Source organism: Lissotriton vulgaris, chromosome 2_1 (assembly GCF_964263255.1).
Source record: "Lissotriton vulgaris chromosome 2_1, aLisVul1.2, whole genome shotgun sequence".
Lineage (NCBI taxonomy): Eukaryota > Metazoa > Chordata > Amphibia > Caudata > Salamandridae > Lissotriton > Lissotriton vulgaris.
Genome location: NC_141687.1, coordinates 1,867,449,734 through 1,867,471,650, shown reverse-complemented (window position 1 = coordinate 1,867,471,650; position 21,917 = coordinate 1,867,449,734). Strand labels below are relative to the sequence as shown.

The following is a 21,917-nucleotide window of genomic DNA, read 5'->3' as shown; positions in this document are numbered from 1 at the left end:
CCCGTTAAAACATGATTCTGTAAAAAATAGAGCTTTATTCGTTTCTTTACAAAGTCGTTTTAATTTTGCAGCGCTATACAAAACTGTAAGTAAATAAACGTTTTGCTTTTTCTTAAATAAAATTGGGAGGCATTTCCAAATCCACTAATTGTCACATGATTTTGCTCTGAAATGAGATGTCGGGATGTATGCTTGGTATGTGCATCTAGAACAGTCAGGCTGCAAAACTATTTTTACAGGTAACTAGTTTCTTTTGTGTGATTGTTTGTCCGCTCAAACAACCCACTGTAAAACAGAACTGAGTTGGCTGTACCTTTGGTTCTAACTTTCAAAATGTTCCTTTGCAGGATCAACTGTTACAACGCCCTCCACGCCCAGGCTCCTTTTGGGGGGTTTAAAATGTCAGGAAACGGCAGAGAACTGTAGGTATTGCTCATAACATACAACGCATCTATGTATTGTTATTTGTATAGTGCAAACCCGGGTTAATAGCTGTATGCTAATATAAGATTGATTCAAGACCGTGTGCAATCCAAGCATTGTGTGGGAGACGGGCTGCGAGGCGCATTTACACAGGAATGAGTGCATCTTTCTGCGTGCAGGTGACACCTGACCATTATCACACATTTGGGGGCCCCGTATCATATTTACAAAGAGATGTTGAGGGGCTCTGGCTATAGTGTATATTGGTGAGCAAACAGTGATAATTGTAACATTAGCACCTAGTCACAGAGAGCAATAAGACTTGTACTTATGTTGCATTTGTGTAAGTAGGTACAGAGAGCATTATGACACATGTACATTTATGTGGTATATATGTTTGAATTTGTCTTTGCCATTAAGATAACTTAACAGCTGTGCGAGTTCCAGGATCCTGGGCTATCCTATATGGAGCAAGGTCAATGCCTAGATTGAGCGTGGGTGGCCGGCTGGACACCAGCACTTATTGTTAGGGGCCGGCACTTAAATGCACTGACCGCTGGCTTCTGAGCAGAGCTTTGGGCACCTGCAATCATTCTTTTACAAATTAAGTACTGAGTAAGATCCCAGGTGAGTACAAGGCCTCAGATTGTGGAACACTCTAAAACCATAGAGTAGAGTCTAACCAGCAAGCGGGCCAAGAAACTTCTTAAAACTAAGGGCCTGTTTACCTTTCTAATGGAGGGAGTATTCTCCCTTGGCCTGGCAGACGGCTTTACATCCACCAGGCTGAGGCTGCTCCGCCCACCAGATTTATAAATGACTCCCTACCTGGTGGTCATTTATAGAGGCATTGGCAGGTTTTACCTGGTGGGGGACAACAAATGACTACGCATCTTATCATTAAAATTGGGCAGGCAGACATGTAGCCATTTCTCCGACGGCCCTGACTCCCCAGGGCCGTATGAGGGTATTGATCATAGTGGAGACAGAGTAGTCTCAGACATGATTAACTCTAAGGTCCATTCACACGTAAATGCAGCAGGCTGACCACTATGTTGGCGGTGACGTAAATCCACCGCTGTTGCGACGGAGTACCCTCTCAGCCAATATATAAATCAGCCCCTGAGTTATTTAGTTTTGCTTTCAATTGAACTCTGCCCAGACACGAATTCCCACCTCATCTGATCTCGTCTAATTTCCTCATCTCATACATAAAGATATATTTGTTTGGTAAAATAAAAGCAAACAAAAAATTGGGGCATGGTTAGGAGCCGCAAATAGCCTGATCCCCCATCTAATACCATCTCCGCCCATCCCAGCCACGTAGACGGCCCCTTTGAGTGCAGGAAGCTGAGGAGACCATGCAAGGGCCCATTGGCAGTGGGTGAAAGGAGTGAATCACAGTGCACCTCTGTGAGCAGTGTGGCGTTATCGACACAGGCCCTGGTGCGTTGAGCCAGAGTGCCCTGAACATGCTGGCAGACATTGGCTTTCCCCCCGCCTCCATAAGGCAGAGGCAGACAGTGAGACGAGACTGGGACCGATCCAGGAAGGTCCCAGATGTCAAAGCTATGCCCCGGAGGCTCAAGGCAGGACCGGAAGCAGTAGAGGAGCCAGAGGCCTCCTGACAGTGTGAAGGCACCAGGGCTAGCCCCTGGAAGGCGTGAGGAGCTGCCGCTGTTCCCAGAGGAAGCAGTGAAGCCCTGCAAATAGTGAGTAGACTGGTTGGAGGATGGCTCCAGTGCCTCAGCATAGTGTCTGTGAAGGGCTCCTGCAGCATGAGAGAGGCCAGAAGAGCTGGGCTCAATGGAGCACCGCTGGGAAGTCACTAAGCGGAGCTCGTCAGCGGTTGAGCATTCTGGACTTGGAGTCCACTCTCAGCCGACCGCAGTGATGGCCCCCTGAGACTAGGCAGTGGGGGAGGAGGGGGCAGTCTGGCACCTGTCCTGAAGCTGTGGTGGGCCTAAACCGTGCACTAGTGGGATGTCACAAATAATCAGGTCTACTGTGTGTGATGAGCCTTCAATGGACACTGGGCTTGGAGTATCCTGAAGGAAGCTGACTGTCCCATATTGCTACTGGCACCCTGCGTGTCCCTCATCCTGGCTGGGGCCTCGAGCAGAGACGAGGATTAATGACCAGGTGGCTTCTGGAGGCCAGGATTGTTGATAAGATGGCAATAGGGAGGCAACACCGCTCACTAGGCATGGGGTTGAGGAGCGGGTGGAGATGGGGGCTTGCCAGCCCCCTTTAGAACACTGGGCCAGCTACGGTGGGGGCCCTTACTGCTGAATTGCTGCCTGCTCCCGCACATACAACAACTGGAGGTGAAGCACGGAGCTCCTGCAACATCGCTAACTGCTGAGACTGGGGGTGAAAGAGTGCAAGGGCAGCAAGCATGGTGGGTGGCTGAGGGACTAAACCCAGTCAGCTGAACAAAATGTACATATGTGGTGGTCTTGGGGTGGGTGAAATGGCGATGGAGGTGGTTGCGATGGCCAAGCTGCAGCTGGAGCTACCATCTACCTGGTAGCCCTCCCTGAGCTCAATCGTGGCTGCAATACAGGCCCTGAATGTAACCATTAAGCCTGAGTTGGATGCGTTCATAGTCGACGCCACCCTTCCATGTGCAGATTTCAAGAAAATAAGGGGAAAAGTGGCAGCAACGGAAACAAACACTACTTCATTGCCATCTACAACCAAGAGGCTGGAGGATCAAGTCCAGCAGCTCACAAAGAGGAGACGATCATCGCAGCAAAACTCAAAGATCAAAAGGTAAAAGTTAGAAGGAACAATATATGAGTCGCGGGGGTCCCTGAGGGAGCAGAGGGCCCAGCGTTGATTTGTTTCTTGAGGACCTCATCACAAAAAACCCTCAGACCAAAGTGCCTCTCAAACTTCTTCACCATTGAAAGGTTGCACAAGGCACTAGTTCCTCCGCTGAAGTCGGGGTCTCCTCCCAGGACAATTATAGCAAGAGTGTTACCTTATAAGTGCCGAGATGAAAACATAGTTTTTGGAAGTCAAGAAGGCACTAAGGGCCAAAGAACTAAAGTACTTGATGCTGCTGTCAGCTAGACTCCGGGTGGTGGAGAGGGTATATCTTGGCATTTCACTACACCAGAGCATACATGGGAATGGCTGGAGGGGTGGTGTGCAGCAGGCAGGCAGCAATACGGTGGTGACTGGAGGGGACACCGTGGTGACCAGTTAGAAGAGCAGCAAACAGCCCTCAAGATGAGCAGCAGGGGCAAAAGGTTTTCTAAAAACCAGCAAGAGTCCCACACCAATGATTGACTTGAAGAGGGACCACAGAGGGCATGGCTGTTAAATCCTTGTCTGATATTATTCTAACTGATACAGAGGATCTCTAGGGGAGGTGGCAGCTGCAAGCCCACCTCAGCGGACTGACCTTTTCGGATACAGGGACAGACGGACTAAAACAATCATGCACTCAGAAGCAAAGGTATTGGTACTTCATAGTTTTAAATTGGATGCTATGCTTCATTAATGTATTTCTTACTCAGGTAAGGCAGCTTTAACCACACCAGTGTTACAACCTATGGAATGTTGGGGTGACAGGCACTCTGCATATTGGGATGGTGGGCAGTCCTAAGCCTGCATTGCAGGGTAGCTGGGAGCAGGAAGTTGGATTGTTTCGCAGTAATGGAATTGTTTTTTTTTATGTGTTCCTTTGCATAAGTACAGTACCGCGATTGGGGAGTGGAGTAGAGCGTAAAGTGAAGGGCAGAGAAGGGATTGGATATCCCCATCACCGTACACAGTGGAGTCAACCTGGCAGGCACACATTCATTACACATACAAATGGATAGGCCACGTAAGAAAACTTTAAGCATGCCTTCCTGGAACGTCAATGAGCACAGTAGTAGAATAAATAGGAATGTGGTACTGCAATACTTGAGGAGGCAGGCCCCAGATGTGGTCCTCCTACAGGAGACCCATCTTAAGGGTAACTATTACAAAGCACTAAACAGGTTTGGCTATGTACTACTGGGGCATGCAGTTTACACAACAGACTCTAGAGGGACAGGAATACTAATCAAGAAACCTACACCCTTCATTCCACAATGCACGATGAACAACCCTTCAGGCAGATTTGTGGCACAGTTGGGGAGCTAGGAGGGTCACATCCTAAACGTTTGCTCAGCATACATCCCACCGAGGTTGCATGCTGCGACACTCCCCAATTTACGTGCCCTACTCTTGAAACATTTTGCCCAAGATTCGTGTAATCGGAGGAGACATGAATGCAGTAGCTGAGCTGCAAGTAGGCAGGAAGAGCCAGGCGGTCCCTCCAGGGGCACCAGGACCCTTCCTGGCATTTGTGGAGGGATCACAATTATAGAGCTGTAGTGGATCACAACCATCTGAAGCATCTGTTTACCTTTATGTTTTTTGCAGGCCACAATAGCTTCTCCCACCTGGATTATATATTTATACAGCTACTGCATGCTGGCAAGTTTAGTGATGCAACACACAGGGCAGATCTCGTACCATTCACGGGTGGGGGTGGTGCTGCGTGGCCAGACGAGGAGAAGTATAGTGACCCTGAGACTGGATCAATGGTATTTGCAGGATAAAGTCCTGACGGACAAACTGGGGGAGGGGATGGATCACTACTTTCAAGAAAACACAGGCTCTGTGGATTGGCCTATGACCTGTGGGAGGTGTTCAAGACAGTCTTGATTCTGCAGGCAGTGTCCCTCACAGGTGGGAAAAGGAAGGAGCAATGGATACAGTTCGAGATTCTCAAACAAGAAATTCAGTGACTGGAGTATTGGCTTTTTACTGGGGACAGGGATCCGGGCCTCAAACACCAGCTCTGCCTCAAGCAACAAGAACTGCGTGAACTGGAAGAAAACCAGGCTCGTGCTTATGCCCTAGCCACCCAGTGCTGACTTTACAAAGTGGATGATGAGGCAAGCAAACTTTTGACGTTGTTGGAGTGACAGGACAGGGGCCAGAACTGGGTCCTGGAGATTCTGGACTGGAAGGGAGTGGCCAGGAAAGGTAATTATGACATTTCAGAGATCTTTGCTATGTACTTCTGTGACCACTATGTCAGGAGAAGATTGTGCAACCATCCTCAAAGACATGTAGCTCCCAAGGTTGGCGGATGAGGAGAGAGGGGCCCTAGAAGAGGGGCTAACTGCCAGGGAAATAACCAAGGCAATTAGGGACCTTCAATCTTCGAAAGCAGTGGGCACTAATGGGCTACCAGTGGAACTATATAAGGGAATGGCATTCAAGCTGTACCAAGCACATGCTGGCTATACACCAGAAAGTGCGAGTGAAGGGGAGTCTGCCAGAGAATCAGCGGATGGCAACTATAGTTGTGATCCCCCCCCCCAAAAAAAATGCCAACCCAATGTGACTCCTACTGGCCTATATTCTTACTCAACGTAGTGGCCAAGGTGCTAGTAAAAGTACTGGCCACCAGGCTATGGAAGGTGATCACCAGAGTGGTCCACCAGGATCAGTCCGGTTTTATGCCCTGCAGGCGACCCAGACCCAACCTGCGATGCCATTGCTGAATTTGATTACCTACATACTTTCCGGTACGTTTGGGAGCCGGGTGCACACATGTGAAGGTCAGGGTGTGTGACCTGCTCTCTGATCCATAATCCAGTGAGTGTCGAGGCAGCACACACCCCCACTCCTAGTGTTCTGATCAGAAACAGACTGCGGCAGCCGGTCCTAGTCACTACCTGTCAGCTGAGTGGAGCACTGTCCAGCCCACCACAGCACCAGGGAGGCCTGAGGAGAGCAATGATGATACACGTTCAGGTTGATCCTCTAAAACTAAATATATTTACAATGCAAGAAGGTCAGATATTACAGACCTGTTAGTGTGAGCCCGCGGCAACAACCAGTCTCCAGCAGCCCAGTCGTGTCGAAGGTAGCATTGTGATGGGAGGCACTGGTGGCACAGGCAGTGGCAGGCTACAAAACTAAACTTCAGAAAAATAACTGCCCCCTCACTCGTGCCGCGGTAGAGCGTCCACACCCACTAAGTCCTGTCTCTCAGGCAAATGGACAATGTAGCAGTTCTGAGACACTTTGAATTCACTTGACTGCCGCCACAGTGCTGCAGCCTGCTAGAGCCGCTGAGCCCAGCCTGTTCGATGACATTTCATATACACATTTATTAAATTCAACACCAGGGCAGAGCAGCAGTGCACTCCATAGTGTAGAGCAGCTTTGTCATTCGCACTGCAACCCACCAGAGCAGCGCGCATCCGTGCTTTGCTCAATGAGTGCCAATAGCGGTGGTCAGCTTTTCCAGCTTGTCAACAACTTCACAAGGCCCTAAAAATGTGTGACTTTGCATTTTAGTGCATTGGTATGGACCACTGCACTAAAATGCGCTAGTCTAAACCCTGATGCGTACTACTTGGCAGGGCTGGGGAGTGCGGGCCAACAAAACAATGTCACTGGCCTTTGACCTTCAGATAGGCACAATGCAGAGTTGTCCATTGTCCCCTATGATGTACACCTTGGCCCTTGAGCCACTCGTAGCTTGGGTGCAGCAGGATACTCTGTTATGGGGGGTGAGCAGCAATGGGGAGTGGGAAGAGAGGATATTGTTAAATGCTGACAATCTTCTTTTCTATATCACATAGCCTACACTTTCGATTGATAGGATGCTACAGATCTTTTGAATCTTCAGGGACACACTGGCTATTCCATCAATTGGGACAAGCCCTGTGTCTATCCTTTGGCAGGCTGTGCTCTGCATTTCCCTGAGCTGTTATGTGCCTGTGATGTTAGAGGGCTTCCTGTACCTCAGCATATATGTCACCTGGGATTCTGAGAATTTCCTCAATAGGAACCTCTACACACAACTGGATATACACCATTGCAATGTTGGTCCTGTGCCACTCTCTCTTATGGGCAGAGTCGCTCTCTATAAGATGATGACCCTACTACAACTCTTGTAGGTGCTCCAGAACACACCTGTTAGAGTCCTCAGGGACTTCTTTAGTAAAGTGGATCATGAGAAGCGATTGCTGCTATAGGACGTAGGTAGCTCTCGCATTTCCCTCCAAAAGCTGCAGAGAGGGTCTATGATGGGGAATTTGCTGTCCGGTACATTCTTAATTACTACTGGGCCTCGCATCTCATAGTGGTAAAAGACCGGATCTTTGCGTACCGGCCCAAGCCGACACACCAGGTTAATAAAAAGGCAATGGGACCGAAGGGCTATCCAGTGGCTCTCTACAGGTAAGGACAGGAGCCAGGGGCGTAGCCAGAGCTTGTGGCACCCGGGGCTATCCCTCAGATTGCCGCCCCTGGGGAGAGTGGTGAGGGGGGTGGAGGGGTGCTGGGGAAAAAGGACCGAGAGACACATAGTATCGCCGCTAATAGTTATCTCGATCATGCAAGTTACATGCACATACATAACACGGTCCAAGGCAACACAGTTTAATACACCGGTGACCGGCAGTACAAAGAAGAACACACAGACTGCCACCCTGCAGGATTTCAGGAAGGGCCTAAAAACATGGTTATTCAATTAACCCTTCCATGCTCATGACGAGCTGAGCTCGTCATGAGCATGGAAGGGGTTAATGATATATCTGCAACATTGTGAGTTCAGTGATGAAGCATTGATGGCAGCAACGCCACTCTGAAAATTATTCGAGCACCACTGGGTGTTCCCAATCCTTGGTTATTTCTCTTGGTTATTATGTCTCTGAAGATGCTCTGACGTCATCCTGAACATTTCTTTGTAAATATGTGTGATTATTATTTAAAATCATTTCTCACATTTTTTTTGTAAAAAAAAACTGTAGAGTACTTTGTCTTCTGCGTGTGGTAGAAAATTCTAAATAAAGAAATGAAAATGTAGAAATTATCAGCATTCGCAGGGTTCTATACTTTATGGAATGTTCTACTACACTCCACTGTACAACAGGCCGGCCATGTCTACGTTTCTGCAGTTGCAGGGCAATGCCTGCAATGTTCAGCTCATGGTTTGTGCACGTGGAGGGCCGCAGCTGGCACCGGGTGTACAGCTAACAGCAGGCCGGGCATAACGGAAGGAAGAGTTAGTCAAATCTGAACTAGGGAATGGTGGAGTGAAAAAGGTGGGAGTGGCGCACCCCCGCCCCCACCTTCCCGCCAGTCTTCTGCCGCGGTTGGGAAGGTTTTGACTGCTTGATCTGCCATCTGTCCCTCTTCTCTCTCTGCTGTACTCTCACACAGGATGAAGAGCCCACTAGTCGCCCTTATGCTACCGATCCTCGACCTCATCCAGCAGCCGGCTTGCTCAGGCCTAGTCCAAGAATACTCCCCCCTTACCACCATAGCTGCCAAGGTTTAAGAATGCTATGTGTGACATTTTCATAATTTTAGTGTGAATATGAGTGCCATTTCCACAAATATGAGTGACACTTTATAGCAAGCAAATCAAGCAATGAAGAGAAGGGAAACATATAAATATTAGAAATTACACCCATTTAAGCACATCTGCTAATGTTTCAAATTGCTTATGTGTGACATTTTTATAGATTCAGTGGATGTATGAGAGACATTCAGTGAATAAATGTGTGACATTTTAAGTGATTCTTTCTTGCAACCAAAATTATGCAATGAAGTCCATGGAAACAGACAAAAATCGGAAATCACACTTATTTGTGCAACAAGAAAGGCAAACTCTGCAGCAGGTGCCTATAAAGCTATTATTTAGTTTTTAAATAATCAGCATCCTCCACCCCGACCTCAGCTCCAGGTGCAGCTGAACCACATGTAAGAAAGGGATCTCTGTCCTACTGGCGTGCAGTGAATTGAACATCCTGCCACAGCTTGGGCCCACCGGACACGTCTCCTCCCCCAACCAAATGTTTCCACGTGGGACCTGGCGGTACCCGGGGAACATCTACAGAAAGCAGGTTTGGCCCTACTTTAACCCCTCCCCTGCTGATGACGGAACCGCTCCGTCATCAGCCGCGGTGGCGCTGTGCTGATGATGGAGCGGTTCCGTCATGGCCCGCCCGACGCTCCAGCACAGCGTGAATTCCGCGCCTGCGCTGAGCGTTCTATTGAGCGGGCGGGGCCATGACGGAACCGCTCCGTCATAAGCACAGCACAACTGACACTGGTAACGGAGCGGTACCGTCACCAGCATGCGCCCGCCGCATTTCCGCCTCGTCCCCTTAGCACTGCGGCGGAATAGCCACCGCAGTGAAGGGGTTAAAGAGCTTTCTGATATAACAAAGAAAGCCTTCTTTAAAAACATAAATATCTTTGGCTCAAATTCACGCTAAGATGAACTGCTCAAGAAGATATAGTGGGCCAACGACGCACAAAAGTTGTAGTACTTTAGCTGCATCAGAACTGAACTGCATATTGAACAAAGCCTGCTGAGGCCGCACCACCACTGCAGCAGCTTGGCCAATGCACGTCGGGCCGCGCGCTCCCAAAAAACACTTAAACTATGCCACGGGCAACAGGGCTGGCCCGCCTAGAGATGTGTGTGTCACGGGTAAGTGCCAGCCCTGGCTATTTCAATGAGTTATTACATCGGATTGGTAAAAGAAAAGATAACAGGCTCACCATAATCTGAACTTTTCTGCAGTATGTCAGTGTTCTGCAGAGGTCACGCACGCACCTCACATTTGCATTTGGCTCTGGCTGCGACGGTCCTGCGCACCTCGGCCCGGTGACGTCAGGCGTAGCTGTAGTCAGTGACAGTGAGTGACTGACCCGCCTACCTTGTTGTGTACAGCAATTGTAAGCAGGTGAGTTTGCTTTCACCTCAAACGTGGGCGCGCGCGCAGCACTGGTGGTCCGTTGCGGCGGCCTTTACAATTTATTTGGGGACACTCACTGAGTGTCCCCCAATAAATTATAAAGGCTGCCGCAACCGGCCACCAGTGCCGTGCGCGCGCCGCCCCCAAAACAGTGCCGCCTGGGGCAGTCCGCCCCCCCCCCACCCCCATCCCTAGCTACGCGGGTGACAGGAGCGTGAATTGTCGACCCATTCAAAGACCTGATGAAAGTATGGAGGGATGCCATGAACTTCTTGGGCTGGGCTGGTAGGCTAATGGAGAGGACCCCCCTGTAGTTCCTGCTGAAAGAGGTAGGGGACTTTGTTTTTTTTCTTCCAAACGGGACCTGGAGTTTATGGGTGACTTGTGGGGGGGTCCTCAATGGTGACATTTGAGGAACATCAAAAGAATTACGGACTTGCAGTAGCTGAGCAGTTTAGGTACTTACAAATGGGAAATGCCCTCAAAATCCACAAAGAAGGCGAGGAACAGTTGGTGGAGGCAGCGCCGCTGGCGGATCGCCTTCTCTTGGATACTACGACAGAAAAGGCCATCCCCCTGGCATGCAAAAAAATATATGAATAACTCTCCCAACATCTTACTACGTTGAGGGACGACTGGTAGGTAGATGCTGGTGCACAGCAGGAAGACGACTGGGAGTATGCGCTGCAGGGCCCGAGGGTGGTGGCGATTTGGCCCAAGTTCTAGTTGGTTCAGCTGAGCATCCTACATAGGTCGTACTACTCTCGGACACTCCTGCACAGGGGTGTAACAAACACCCCCGCAGCCCCCGCGGTGCGGGGGGGCACCACTCTCTTCAGTAAATGAAGGGGGCCCCGGGCCCCTCAGCTCTACAGAGAGCTGTGAGAGAGGCTTGCGCTGAAGCAAGCCTCTCTCCCTCTAAAGCAGGTGCAGGCTGTCTGCAGCCTGCTCCAAGCCCCTCCCCTTCCCTCTGACTGAAGAGAAACAAAGTAACAAGTTGCAATGTTTCTCTTCAGTCAGAGCTAGCAAGGCCCGGAAAGAGGATGGGGTGGGTAGGGGCCCGAGCAGGAGGCAGCACAGAGCAATTAGGTCGTAGAAGAAGTCATGAGGTCGGGTCTACCTAATTGTGAGAGGGGAAATGGAGATGGTGTTCTTCCAGCAGGTTTTGAAGGCACATACCACACTCATGACAAGAGTATGGATGCAAATATGCATGTTATTCATGAACTGGTTGAGAATGGGCAGACGGGTAACGCTGTCCCCCACACTTGCAAGACTATGTTTTGAATTAATGGTTTCAAGATCCTATCTTCTCAATGTTGTCAAATATTGCAGTACTATTTCACAACTTTGGTTGTCATGTAACACCGCACCTTTAGCTGCAGCTCTCCACTGTGAAGTAGCTTGATTCCTATGGGAAATCTTTGGGTTGGATATTTTCGAGCTTTCTGATGAGGGTGGTGTGGAAAGTTTGTATTCTTTAGTGAATTTGCCTCTATAGCATCAGTCTATTGCTTCTCTGAATTTAAACTGTGAGAAAGGTGGAGTATGTCTTGAGTCGGTATACCCTTTGGGAGTGGGGGCCCTCAGAGTCAGACTGTCAGCATTCTCAAGGGCAAAGCTCATATGAGAAGGGATGAGGCAGCAAAATGGTGCCCTCAGCTAAGCACTCTTGTTAGAACGCCCCATGTGGGCGTCCGCAGGGGGGTTCGTAAGGGGGGGCCGAGAAGGGTGCAAGGCAGAGGGGAGAAGGGTGCAAGGTAGAGAGGAGATGAGTGCAAGGCAGAGAGGAGAAGGGTGCAAGGCAGAGAGGAGATGGGTTCCAGGTCTTGTGAGAAGGGTGCAAGGGGGAGGGGAGAAGGGTGCAAGGTAGAGAGGAGAAGGGTGCAAGGCAGAGAGGAGATGGGTGCAAGGCGGAGGGGAGAAGGGTGCAAGGGGGAGGGGAGAAGGGTGCAAGGTAGAGAGGAGAATGGTGCAAGGCAGAGAGGAGATGGGTGCAAGGCGGAAGGGAGAAGGGTGCAAGGGGGAGGGGAGAAGGGTGCAAGGTAGAGAGGAGAAGGGGCAAGGCAGAGAGGAGATGGGTGCAAGGAGGAGGGGAGAAGGGTGCAAGGCGGAGGGGAGATGGGTTCAAGGTAGAGGGGAGAAGGATGCAAGGTGGAGGGGAGAAGGGTGCAAGGCGGAGGGGAGAAGGGTGCAAGGCGGATGAGAGAAGGGTGCATAGGGGACAGGAGATGGGTGCAAGGCAGAGGGGAAAAGGGTGCAAGGTAGAGAGGAGAAGGGTGCAAGGCAGAGGGGAGAAGAGTGCAAGGCGGAGAGGAGATGGGTGCAAGGTGGAGAGGAGATGGTGCAAGGCAGAGAGGAGAAGGGTGCAAGGTAGAGAGGAGAAGGGTGCAAGGCAGAGGGGAGAAGAGTGCAAGGGGGAGGGGAGAAGGGTTCAAGGCAGAGGGGAGAAGGGTGCAAGGCAGAGAGGAGAAGGGTGCAAGGCAGAGTGGAGAAGAGTGCAAGGGGGTGGGGAGAAGGGTGCAAGGCAGAGAGGAGAAGGGTGCAAGGCACAGAGGAGAAGGGTGCAAGGTGGAGGGGAGAAGGGTGCAAGGCGGAGGGGAGAAGGGTGCAAGGCAGAGGGGAGATGGGTGCAAGGTAGAGAGGAGATGGGTGCAATGCAGAGGGGAGAAGGGTGCAAGGCATAGAGGAGAAGGGTGCAAAGCGGAGGGGAGAAGGGTGCAAGCGGGAGGGGAGAAGGGTGCAAGGCAGAGGTGATAAGGGTGCAAAGCAGAGAGGAGAAGGGTGCAAGGTGGAGGGGAGAACGGTGCAAGGGAGAGGGCGAGAAGGGTGCGAGGCAGAGTGGAGAAGGGTGCAAGGGGGATGGTGATGAAGTTAAAAATGTGCCCCCCCCCTCGGAAATATTTCTGTGTATGCCCATGGCAACACACACTACTTTGTGAGAGAGAGTGGAGTGAGAGAGAGAGTTGAGAGAGAGTGAAGAGATAGAGTGGAGAGAGAGAGAGTGGAGAGACAGTGGAGAGAGAGAGAGAGTAGAGAAACAGGGTGGAGCGAGACAGTGGAGAGAGAGACAGTGGAGAGCGAGAGTGGAGAGAGAGTGGAGAGAAAGTGTAGGGAGACAGTGGAGAGAGAGTGGTGAGAGTGGAGAGGGAGAGAGTGGAAAGAGAGAGAGTAGAGAGAGAGTGGAGAAAGAGACAGTGGAGAGAGAGTGGCGAGAGAGTAGAGAGAGAGTGGAGGGAGAGAGTGGAGAGTGTGAGGAGAGAGTAGAGAGAGACAGTGGAGAGTGAGAGTGGAGGGAGAGAGAGAGTTAATGGAGAGTGGGGAGAGAGTGGAGAGATAGAGTAGAGGGAGACAGTGGAGAGAGAGAATAGAGAGTGGAGAGTGGAGGGAGACAGTGGAGAGAGAGTGGAGAGAGAGAGAGGGAGAGTGAGAGAGTGGAGAGAGAATAGAGAGAAAGAAAGTGGAGAGAGAGACAGTGGAGAGAGAGACAGTGGAGAGAGAGTGGAGAGAGAGTAGAGATAGAGTTGACAACAGAGTTGAGAGAGAGAATGGAGAGAGAGAGAGAGAGAGAGAGAGAGAGAGAGAGAGAGGAGAGAGAGTAGAGACTGACTGACTCAGAGACTGAAGACTGACTGACTGACAGACTGACTGGCTGAGAAACTGACAGAGAGAGAGAGACTGACTGACTGAGAGAGAGAGAGAGAGAGAGAGAGAGAGAGAGACTGACTGACTGACAGACTGACAAAGAGAGAGAGACTGGAAGACTGACTGACTGAGAGAGACTGACTGACTGAGAGACTGAATGACAGAGAGAGAGAGAGAGAGAGAGAGAGAGAGAGAGAGACTGACTGACTGAGAGAGAGAGACTGACTCACTGAGATAGAGACTGTGATGGAATTGGGGTCACGGTGTGTATGAAGCTATGCAATGCCTCTTAAGATTGCTATTGTCTACTAATAAAAATGTATTATCAAAATTTGCTCTTTGTAGTTACATCTGCTTTTGAAATACTGCATTGTCGCATTGTCTAATGTTTTAAAATGGAAATGAGAAGGCGCAGTGGATGCACTTTTGTCAAAACTGAACGATGAGTGTGCCCGGTGTTGTATATCTTGACATGAGTCTGCATCAGGAAACCCACCTAAAAATGGGCAAACTTCCACGGCCTACTGATGGCAGGGACCCTGTAATGAGTGGACCACCACCTATGATAGCCTACGGGCAGACTAAGCCCAACATTTACCTCCACCATCCAGTGTTACTTATAACGGCTGGATTAGTTACAGTGGTGTAACAATCGCCCTGCATCCCCTGCAGTATGGTGGGTCGCTGGCCCAAGAGCTCTAGACTGGCACGGAGGATGAGAGGGGGGCATCCTCCATGTAGTTTGCAGGGGGGCCCCCTCAAGTTTCTTTACGCCACTGCTCCTGCACAAAAAGGGCAGGGGTGACGGCGCTCTGGTTAAGGGGCTGTGGTCAGGAGGGCTCCTTCTTCCATAGACTCTGGGCCTGCCCTGTCGTTCAGACCTATTCTGAGGGAGTAACTGGGATAATGGCACGGGTGCACAACTTGGGGGTCCCGATGGAGGCAAAGCGGCTCTTGCTCAATATCGAGGGTGAGCAGGTATGGCCTAAGAACTCGAAACTGTAGTTGATGGTGGGAGCCGGAGTGGACAAACGAAACGTGGGACGTACATGGGGTGTTGCACCGCCCCATGGGGTCTAAGACTTGGAAACGGACAAGGATTGGTGCCACCAGGCAGAGAAGGTGGTGTATAGGATGCAGAGCAGGTCCGCAGAAGGAATGCGGTAGCTGGCGTGCCTCTCCGGCTATTAAAACTGACAGCATAGAAGCAGGTGGAGATGCTTGGCAAATAGAACACAGTGTTTCACATAAATGGTGATACTGTAACTTTCATTTGCTTTGCCTCAACGTTGAATGCACTGAATTTACTGACCCTATCCTATCAAGCACCCAACTAATTGTGAAGACTGTATTGTTAATTTTGTTTTTCTTTGTTTCCAATGTACAAAAAAAGGAATACAAAGTATAAAAAAAACCTTCAGCTCTTTCAAGTAAACAATAGAGGACGGACAGTATTATACAACATATCCAAATAGTTGGAATAATAAACCAAGGTATTGGATTGCGTGCGGTAGGGAAGACAATCATTTTTGTTCGAAAAAAATTAATTGCCATTCTTAACCACCAGATGGCAGTCTTACTTCATAAATCATCAATGACTGAAAAACATGGTGTATTGCATTATCCTACAGCAAAATTGGAGAAAGATATGTAAGTCAAGAATAATTCACATTGTTTTCTATAATTGTCAACGTCTGGTCTGTCGAACACCTGAATCATTATTGGAACTCAGGGACCCCTCCCCTCCCCCCACCCGCTCCCACTGAGTCATTATTGGAATCTGGGGACCCTGACCTAAGCAATTTTTTAATTTTGAACTGCTAAACAATAAACAAAAATACAGAGACATGCATTTATCAAACAAATACAAAATGATGAAACATTTTATTTAATTCATAAGCATGTGTAAAAATAAATCACAATTTTAATGGGAAGATTGGAGCTTTTCTAAATTCAACTGAGACTGCCCATCATCCATACTGTATTCTGTTGGATGCTTGACGCAGTAACAGTGGTTCCTGCCAATGCTTTAGAAATGAGCGCCTGCTTGGGAGTCAGTTATCAATTTGACAGACGGTCCCTCTGCCATTAACTCCATCCCCCTGGCGGAACGACGGGCCGTCTGCCAAATAATAAATCAGGCCTTCTGGCAGTAACATTAGTCAAGCATTGTAGGATTTGAAATTCTCTTTAGTGAATGGGATGTGTAGATGGTGTTACTTATACACACACACTCACGCTGGCAGGCACGCACACCCACACAAACAGACTCACACACACCCATCCCACCACCTTACCATCATCAAAGGGATTCAAACCTGCAAGCTACACAGAGTCCATTGCAGTTAGTACATAACCCACTGTACTATCTCACTTCTATTGGAACTTAAGACCTAGAGAACAAACACAGAAGCCTAGAGTTAAGATGCAAATCCTTCACTCAGTGCATTGAACATCAATGGAAAGCTCAAGTTTGACCACTGCAGGGTTCCCTTGGGTCAGTGACACCCCAAGCAGGAGACACTGCCTATGTACCCTATTAACCGGAGATGACCCTGCCTGAAAAGATGTGAATGATCTGCACAGAGAGGTCTGTATGAAACAGGCCAGTTTTTAGTATCAGTGGAAATATTCAGGGTAAGGCTGGGACTCTTGCTCTCTCCGTTGCTGCTGCAACTCCCTCGTGAACCGCGTTGCTCTCAGTCGTACAATAATAGATGCTGAACATATCCCATCTACTCCAGCAACTCCAGAGGGCGGATTTACTTCTTCTGGCGCATCTCTGCTAATCAGCAGGGATGCGCCAGAATAGTTGCGATGCATTTGCCCACATGTGGGCCACCACTGAAGCTCTGCATTTACAATGCGGCGCACAGTGGCGCACGGATGTGCAGATGTGTGTCGCATCCCCCACCGGAAAGGAGGCGCGTTGCTGGAGTTGCATCGCAAGCATGCCGCAGCTCCAGCAAGGCTTGGGGGTGCCCCATCCCCTAACATGCTGTGTCAATCCTTACGCCTGCTTCAAGCAAGCGCAGGGATTTGACACAGCATGGCCTTAAACGTGACTGAGTGAAATCTTGTAGAATTTCACTCAGCCACTTTTATGAGGCGTTTCTGCGCCGGAATGCCCCCCACTGCACCGGAACACCTATAAGTGGTGCAGGACTTTACAACGTGACGCATCTCCGTGACACAGCGGCAGCGTAAACCATGCGCCATGTTGCACTGTATTTACAATGTGATGCATCTAGGGAAATGCGTCACATTGTAAAGCCCTGCGCCACATTACACCTGCGTTAGGTTTAATGTATACAGGGTGGGCGTTCCGTCAGAAAAAGCCTCGAAAAGTGTCGCCGTGAAATCTACAAGATTTCACTGAGTCACTTTTCCTACGCCACTGCATCAAAACCCTGCGCCTGCTTGAAGCAGGCCTAAGGCGTGACGCAGCATGTTAGGTATGGGCAGCCCCTGAGAATTGCTGGAGTTGCATCGTGCTTTCGACACAGCTACAGCAATGCGCCGCCCTTACGCCATCAGATGCGTCACGCATCAGTTTATCCTTTCGCCACGATGCGCCGCATTATAAATGCGGCGCATCTGTGGTGGCGGAAGGGTAAACTTGCATAACGCATCTTACCTGGCGCATCATTGCTGATATGCAGGGATGTGCCAGTCCTTGTAAATCTGCCCCTATGTCTTTTATAAAAGCACCTAAGTGCAAGTCAGACATCGCTAGAAATTTAGTGTGCTGGCTGGAGCCCCTCCTTTTTCTAGCTGCCATTCATGCAGACATTATCTCATTTTAAAGCCTAGAACTTAGGCCACCAGCTTATCTCATGTCTGTCTCTGAACTGCCCAGTGTCAGAGTGTGGCTAGGAGGTGGTCTCCTTCCACACAAAATATGCCTGTAAAAACAGATCACAGCCTTAACTCTGGGAACTGTGGCATTTGTATTAGCCCAGGTCCTCTCCCCTTTGCTGAATGGCTGACACTGCTTCACAGTCGTAGTCTTGAGCAGATGGTGTAGGGACCTTGGTTGCACAAGCAAAGCTTTTCCATGTGGGCATGCAGTTTCCTGCCTTTTCGGGGTTAGATCAGAGCAGAGAGGGGAAACCAGAGGCCCTCTTGAAGTGTCGATATCTACAGGTGTTCTGGTGGTCGTGCCATATTATAAGCCATTCCTGCCATATTGCACACATCCTTGGCATAACTGTTGCCACTCTGGCAAATGGTATTCTTAGCACAATGGTGCCCTTTTCTGAAGTATTGTTGTATTTTTTATTGACATCCCTTAGGGGTAGCCAGAGGCTGCATTTGCAACCTCTGCCTTGCCTTCTGAGATCGCTAACACTGCCCTGGTGACCTCTGTGTTAAAGATCACATGGACTTCATCTGGAACAGAAGAAAAACATTGCTCTAAAGAACCATGCCTGCTATTGGCATTTCAGAACTCTCAGCTTGTGTTTAACATTGGTTTCTTTGAAAGTCAGAAGCTACTGTGTGCATCAGACTTCCCTGTATCTGGTGTAAAGAAAATAACTTGCTACTTTCTGTTAACTTGTTACTTCCTGTTTCAGAAACTGGGGTGGGCCTGTAAGAAAAGGCCTTTTGGAGAGATGGAGCTTTAATGAAGCATGTAGCAGTTACAAGGAGAAAGCAAAATGCTTCTTTACATGCTTACAATTGAAGTAGAAAGGCAGAGGGACTGCAAGTATACACTCTTCTCTTTTTAAGGTCCTAGTCATAAAAGCCTTTGTGGATGGTTTAAAGAGGGTAATATCTCGTAACACACCTATTTTACCTATGTGAAACCTTAATGCGATCTGCACACGACGCATGGGTCCTCCTTTTGAGCCCCTACACTCATGTGAACTGCAGTCCTTGTCCTTGAGGTTTGCTTTTGTAGTAGCAATCAGATCCCTTTTACATGTTAGTGAACTTTAAGCTCTAACAGTGCAGGAACCATTCACTGAGGTTCACAAATATACAGTAGTTGTTTGGACCAAGCGCAAGTTCCTGCCAAGGTTGTTACATCTTTCCATATCAACCAAACCATTCAGCTGGCTGTCTTCTACTCACAACCAGACTCTGTAGCGGAAAGGGGTTTTTTACATTCTGGATATTAAGAGGGAGCCACTATTACATTACCGGAACTAAGCCCTTTAAAACGTCAAATCAACATTTGGTGACCTTTGCCAAACATCACAGATGCTGTGCCATCTCTGAAGCTGGCACTGAAAGATGGATAGTTAAGTGCAACCACTCTTGCTATGCTAGGGTCAAAATCACATTCTTATGTCCCAAGAGCCCACTTTGCATGTACAAAAGGCACCACCATAGACTTTGTAAGTAACTTCCTTTTAGCAGATATCTGCAAACCTGCTATTTGGTTCAAGGCCACATACCTTCAACCATTACTGTGTAGTTGTTCTTACACATCACAGGCTTCAGTTTGCCAAGCTGTCCTGAAAATGCTTTTCATACATCTCCTTTGGAGAGGGACAGCTTTATAATCAGTGCAGATCATGTGTATCTACAGTTACGCATGCTAAGAACAGAAAAATTTACCCTACAAGAATCTGTTCATAGCTTGTAGTTCTGAAGATTCACATGCACCCACTCTCCTCCCCAGAAGCTATTTCAATGATTACAAATGTTTCTCTGGGGGGGCGTGGCCTGGCGCCAACGGAGATGGCCGCCCGAGTAGCAGGCTCCGCCGGGGCTGAATCGTCTCTCAAACTGTCCGTCATATCTCCGTCCTGAGACACTGCTGACAGCGCTCCCCGGGTCGCCGCAGCGGGGGCCTACGCCTGAGTCTTTCTCCCGGGTCCCTACTCCCTTCCATAGCTGAGTCGGCCCCCTGGATCTGTGGGGCCGGGTGCGCGGCGGACGCGCTGGTGACTGGAGCCCGCACGGAGCGCCTACTTGAGGTCCCGGCTTGTGGCCTGATCGCCACCGAAGGCGTGAGCCGCGGCCTGCGGTTGGCGGCGTCTTGTGGACTGGTGAGAGGAGGAGAGCAGAGGAGGTTATTGTGTGAGGGGGTGGCTCGTCCCCCCCCCCCCCGCAGCTCGGGAGACCCCCGGGCGCGTCCGTCAACTACACCGGGGCCCAGGCCGGGGGCCTAGATAAGGAGGAGGAGCCCTGAGGACCTTAGTTGGGCCCTACAGCCGACTGAGACATCGGGGAGGGCGCAGGAGTGGGGGCCTCGAGGGGCCCCCGGGGGCTCCACCGACTGCACTGTCCTTGGCCTGTGAAACGCCACATCACTCGCACCTGGCAGGACTGGCTAGAGCCACACTGCGATATCCTGAGAGCCCCTAATCGGCGCTGTGCTGGTGGCCAGGAGCAGCACCAGAGGTACACGCGCAGAGGTGGTGGCGCTGTGTGGGGAGGACCCACGGGGGCGTCCCTGGGCCCCCCGTCTTCTCCACTGAAACAGAGACTGGCCCTGTGGACTGGGTCCCGCGTGCCATTTTGAGGTGGGGCCTGGCCCAGTCGTGGAGAAACACAAGTGACCTGATACAGGCCTGGGTGGAGATATCTACAGCACCCCGCCCCGCTCTCTGCCCCCCACAGTGATATCCGTTGCGCTGCGCGCCTCAACACTTGCCGAGAGCCTCGGGTGTGGAGCCGGAGGCGCCATTGAAGACGCAGGGCCACCTCTGAGCGAGCGGGGGGTGCCCACAAATCGCGGATGCAGATGGGGGGCATATACACTATACACTCGAGTGAGGCTGCTGGGGAGACCGCGCACGCAGAGGAGCCAAATTCCTTCACCCGGAAGAGGGCACAACACGTGGGGTACCGCCATCAGGGGGTGGTGCATCCCGGCGCCATGAGGCTGAAAGGTAACGCTCCCACTCAAACGGATGTATGACGTTACAACGCATACTTTTACCACGCATACCTTTACAACCCGGTATTTACAACGAATACCGTTACAACGCATAGCGCTTAGAGGTGCTGGATAGTGGTAAGTATAATTTTCTATTCCAACTCCAGTCCCCGTGGACACTAGGGAAGGTGTTGGATAGAAAATTAAACTTATTCCCTATCCTTGAGCGCCCCCCAGCGCAATGCGTTGTAATGGTATGCGTGGTAATGCCTGCGTTGTAATGGTAGTGCGTTGTAAAAACTTCGTTGTAAACGTTGCATACCACTCAAACTAACAAGCTGGACAAATATGCGGTCCCCCTGGGGCAGGGCTGGGCAGGAGGCATGGCTGAGGGCCAGGCCGGTCAAACAGAGCCATCCCTGAACTCGATCATGGCAGCGATCCAAACACTGGGCACCAACCTGGAAACAAAAGTAAATCTTCTCCGGACAGACCTCGGCAAGACTACGGAAAGGTCTAAAACAAATGAAGCTGCAATTCAGGCGCTCCACACCTCCTCGAAAGCGTTGGAAAAGCGAGTTAACGAACTGGTCCACCAACACCGGGAAATGGCCCTACAGCTCGAGGATCAAGAAGGAAGGGCCCGATGCAGTAACGTTCGTGTGGTGGGTGTGCCGGAGGGAACGGAGGGGCCCAGCGTTGAGCTGTTTCTGGAGGAACTCATCCTCACCCACCTGAAGCCGAAACGCCTGTCTAACATCTTCACAGTGGAGCGGGCCCACCGAGCGCTGGTCCCTAAGCCTAAGCCAGGGGCGCCGCCCAGGACTATCATTGCAAAAATCCTAAATTATAGGGACCGTGACGCCATCCTGCAGGCGGCAACGCAACACGGGGACCTACGTTACGAAGAAGCTACAATCCGTTTCTTCCCGGACTTCACATTACAAGTCCAGCGTGAGAGTCACTCATTCACGGGCGTGAAGGCGGCTCTCCGGGAAAAGGGGATAAAATACATGATGTTCTTTCCGGCCAAACTAAAGATCATCGCGGGAGGTAAATCCCTGTCTTTCACCTCGCCCTCAGAAGTACAGAAGTACAGAATTGGTTGGACAATGAAGCGCCACAAGAGCATGGACGACCTGAGGATGGGGCCTGGAGGGACACTCGCTCCATGGCCCATGGGCTCGGTCCTGCACCATGGCCCATCCCATGGTGCAGCGCACAATGGAATGGGCCAA

At 50.3% G+C, this 21,917-nt stretch overlaps 1 protein-coding gene across 1 annotated transcript in view; it reads left to right on the top strand.

Moving 5' to 3' along the window:
- The window catches only part of ALDH1A3 (aldehyde dehydrogenase 1 family member A3), a 296,162-nt gene that overhangs the window by 234,959 nt on the left and 39,286 nt on the right, over positions 1 to 21,917 (top strand). Inside the window, exon 12 of the mRNA XM_086958058.1 lies at positions 348 to 422. Within this exon, the coding sequence (XP_086814184.1) occupies positions 348 to 422 (75 nt within the window). The remainder of the gene's footprint in view (positions 1 to 347; positions 423 to 21,917) is intronic.